This window comes from Delphinapterus leucas, chromosome 20, assembly GCF_059928025.1.
Source record: "Delphinapterus leucas isolate spDelLeu-1000000601 "Yukka" chromosome 20, BTC_Dleu_Yukka2, whole genome shotgun sequence".
NCBI classification, from domain to species: Eukaryota; Metazoa; Chordata; class Mammalia; order Artiodactyla; family Monodontidae; genus Delphinapterus; species Delphinapterus leucas.
In genome coordinates, this window is record NC_143148.1 from 12,123,516 (window position 1) to 12,127,360 (window position 3,845).

Consider the following 3,845-nt stretch of genomic DNA (forward strand, 5'->3'; position numbering starts at 1 on the left):
CCTGGGGAGAGGGAATCAGCTAGACAGATGATCGGCTGCTGCTGCCCTGGCCAGGACAGGGTTCCTGAGGTGATCTGGGCAGTTCCCAACCCGGGTGGGGGTGAAGGGGGTCAGGCCGGGCTCACTGGGGGGCCCTGCGTCCCAGCCCAGGCTCCAGGAGCTCTGGTATGAGGCGGCCCCCCCTGCCTGCCACCCCAGACAGCTGATGCAGTCCAAACAGCAGACGCCCCCGGAGGGCTGCGACGGAAACACCGGCAGTCCCGGGGGGGGGGGGGGGGGGGGGGCCGGATGGGAGTGTCCCTGGAATCACCATGCCGCTGTAGGCAGGGCCAGGGCCTCAGGGCGTGGCAGAGCCAGGGCCTGCGTGTGGGACCAGGGAAGGACGGAGGAGGCACGGGGGTCAGCGTGGCTCCAGGGCTCCTGATGCCCCCCCTTCACTGCCCTCTGGCTTGGCCCCCCCTTCCCCCCCCTTCCATCTGCTCCTCCCCGGCTCCTCTCTGGGTCTGGCTGCCTCTGCCTGGCTCTGGCTCGGTTGGCAGACTCCCTGCTCTCTGCTCCCACCCCGTCGTCCCTCCACCTGCCCCTGCACATCTCTCCACCCTCCCCCACAAGGGCTTCCCTTATCTCTCGCCAGCTGTCTCCACCTTCCCGTCCCATCTCTCTCTTCTTGCAGCTCTCTCCTCTGGGCCTTCCTGAATCTCTGCCGCCTGTCTCTCCTCCCTGCCTGCCCCCGGGGTCTCCCTGGCTGTCTCTTCTTTCTCTGCAATGTCGGTCTCTGCCTGTATCCCCTCCTCCCCACCAGCCCCCTTCCCCATCCCCACCCTGACTCCGGGCCACACACCCCCACCTCTGGCAAGGTCACCCATGCCCTTTTCAGCACAGTCACACACACACACACACACCCTCCTCCCCCGGCCAGGCCCTGCCCCTGGCCTCCAGCCAGGCCACTTTAGGACTCTGCCTGCCCTTGGGCCATTCTGACACTTCCCAGCCCCTCGGCCTCACCCTCCCTCGGACTCTCTCCCAGGCCCCCTGGTTCTCCCCTCCCCAGCCTGTCAGCTCCCGGTCTCTGCAGCCACCCCTGCACCTTTCCTGCTGTCTCACCAGAAAACCAGCCCCAACACGCCACAGCCCCATCCCTCAGGTCTGCCTCCTGTCCTCCCCCCCTCCTCCTCCCCCTCCCTCAGCCCCGCCCCGGTCCCTCCCGGCCCCTGGGGCCCTCCCAGCCTCCCGCAGACCTGCTGGGCTGGGCTGGGCTGGGCTGGAGAACAACAGTGCTGGAGACACCAGCGCTGCCGGACGAGGGCAGAGGGCCGGTCCAAGGCCCAGGGCGCTGGAGCTGGCCAGAGCCGGACCCAGAGGTAAAGGGGAGGGAGCCGTGCCTGGGGTGGGGACTGTCGGGCGAGGAGGTGACCCCAGTGATACTGACTCCTGGTAAGGGGGATGAAGTGGGGGGAGAGGGAGGTTGGAATGGTGGAGTCCCTGATCTCTGGGGTGCGGATGGGGAATAGGTAGCCTCCCGGGTTTCTACGAAAGTAGAAGGAGCTGGGCTGAGTGGAAAGAACAGGGTGCTGGAATGCGAGTAGAATAGGGATTCGTACAGGGTCGTTGGTGGAGGGCTGGTTTAGGGTCTGAGACTACGAGAAGCCTTGGAGGGCTCGGCAGGGCCCGAGGGCCCGCCCCTGCACCCCAAAAGGCCTCTGTGGCTCTTTTGCAGCTCCCGCAGCTGCCCTTTCCTGGGCCGGGTCATGCGCTGTCCCAAGTGCCTTCTCTGCCTGTCAGCACTGCTCACACTCTTGGGCCTCAAAGTGTACATCGAGTGGACGTCCGAGCCCCGGCTGGGGAAGGCCTACCCGGGACCCCGCAGCACCCCACCAGGCCCCACGCCAGCCAGCCCCGAGCCCACCCTGCCGGCCAACCTCTCGGCCCGTCTGGGCCAGACTGACCCGCTGCCCTCGGCCTACTGGAACCAGCAGCAGTGGCGGCTGGGGACCCTGCCCGGTGGGGACAGCACTGAGGTGGGGGGCTGCCGCGCTTGGGGAGCTGCCGCTGCGGCCGAGATCCCCGACTTCGCCTCCTACCCTGAGGACCTCCGCCACTTCCTGCTGTCGGCAGCCTGCCGGAGCTTCCCACGGTGGCTGCCCAGGGGTGGCGGCGGCCAGGTGGCCAGCTGCGAGGACCCCGACGTCCCCTACCTGCTGTTGGCCGTCAAGTCGGAACCAGGGCGCTTTGCGGAACGACAGGCCGTGAGGGAGACGTGGGGCAGGCCGGCTCCCGGGGTCCGGCTGCTCTTCCTGCTGGGGTCCCCGGCGGGCGAGGGGAGGCCTGACCTAGGCTCCCTGGTGGCCTGGGAGAGCCGCCGCTACAGCGACCTGCTGCTCTGGGACTTCCTTGACGCCCCCTTCAACCAGACGCTCAAGGACCTCCTGCTGCTGGCCTGGCTGGGCCACCACTGCCCCAGCGTGAGCTTCATCTTGCAAGCCCAGGATGACGCCTTCGTGCGCGTCCCCGCCCTTCTGGACCACCTGCGGGCCCTGCCGCCCAGCACGGCCCGTGGCCTCTACCTGGGTGAGGTCTTCACCCAGGCCAAGCCCCTCCGGAAGCCTGGAGGACCCTTCTACGTGCCTGGGTCCTTCTTTGAAGGCGGCTACCCAGCCTACGCAAGTGGGGGCGGCTACATCATCGCGGGCCGCTTGGCACCCTGGCTGCTGCGGGCGGCGGCCCGCGTGGCCCCCTTCCCCTTCGATGATGTCTACACCGGCCTGTGCTTCCAAGCCCTGGGCCTGGCCCCCAGGACCCACAAAGGCTTCTTCACGGCCTGGCCGGCAGGCCGCACTGCTGACCCCTGTGCTTTCCGTGACCTGCTGCTGGTGCGGCCCCTCAGCCCCCAGGACAGCGTCCGGCTCTGGAAACAGCTGCGGGACCCTCAGCTCCAGTGCTGAGACTCGGAGGTGGGGAGGGGCGGGGAGGGCAGACCTGGCCTGGGCCTTGGCGCCAGCCCCTTGCTCAGCCTCTCTTTCTAGGCCTCGGTGCGAGGAAGGAGGTCCTGGAATGGAGGCTGCCTGAGCCCTCCCTGGGCCTCCCCAAGAGGCGACAGACTGTTTCCGTCTTTCAGTTTCTGAGGCCTGGAGTCGTCGTCTCTGTCTACGGGGCCTTGAGGCAGTTTACAGAGCAAAGCTCAGCTGCACCCTGACCTTCACACCAGATGCTCTCCCCACCCTTACTGGGCAAGGCCGGCTCCGATGGCCTCTTGGTCACCTTGCTGGACACCAGCTTTGACCCGTTCTATGGGAGACAAGAGGCCATCTCCGGAGGACCCCACCCCCATCCTGTTTGCTGAAGCTGACCTTCCAGCTTGCAAAAGTTTCTGGAGGAAGAAGATAGCTCAACAGCCTTGGCCTTATTTATCTCAACTGGAGAAGCAGGGGTGGTCCCAAACCAGTCATGCTGGCCTCTCCTCCCACATCCCAAACTCCAGGAAACAGAAACCAGAGGTAGCATGAAGCCAAATGCAGAGGCATAGTTTATTCACTACCTGCTGACCACCTCTCACACTGAGTAAGTTCCACAGGCTGACCTGCCACGTCCACCCCCAGCCCTGAGGGGCTTCCAGTCCTGGAGGTGCCCTTGCCCAGCCCCTGGGAGAAGACCCTGTAACTAAAGGCGAAGAAGAGGCTGACCAAGGCCCCACCAATGTTAACAGCATGGAGAGGCAGGAGCCGCCCCAAGTGCTGCCCTGGCCCGAGTGTGCTGCAGGGAGCTGTCAGGGGAAGGGGGTAGCATCCTGCCCGTCACCTCTGCCCTCAGAGGCAGAGTTGACGTAGGTGGGGATGGGCCAAGTAGCC

The 3,845-nt window shown here is 66.3% G+C and overlaps 1 protein-coding gene across 1 annotated transcript; it reads left to right on the forward strand.

Annotated features, from left to right (window-relative positions):
* Positions 1–1,278: 1,278 nt before the first annotated feature.
* B3GNT8 (UDP-GlcNAc:betaGal beta-1,3-N-acetylglucosaminyltransferase 8) lies at positions 1,279–3,081 on the forward strand. Its single transcript, XM_022585579.2, has 2 exons — positions 1,279–1,361; positions 1,718–3,081. The coding sequence occupies exon 2, from the start codon at positions 1,749–1,751 to the stop codon at positions 2,940–2,942; it is 1,194 nt and encodes a 397-aa protein (XP_022441287.1). The 5' UTR covers positions 1,279–1,361; positions 1,718–1,748; the 3' UTR covers positions 2,943–3,081.
* Positions 3,082–3,845: the final 764 nt, after the last annotated feature.

Excerpts from the sequence above, each read along its gene's own strand:
- B3GNT8 (XM_022585579.2), top strand. The coding sequence starts at position 1,749 with ATGCGCTGTCCCAAGTGCCTTCTCTGCCTGTCAGCACTGCTCACACTC.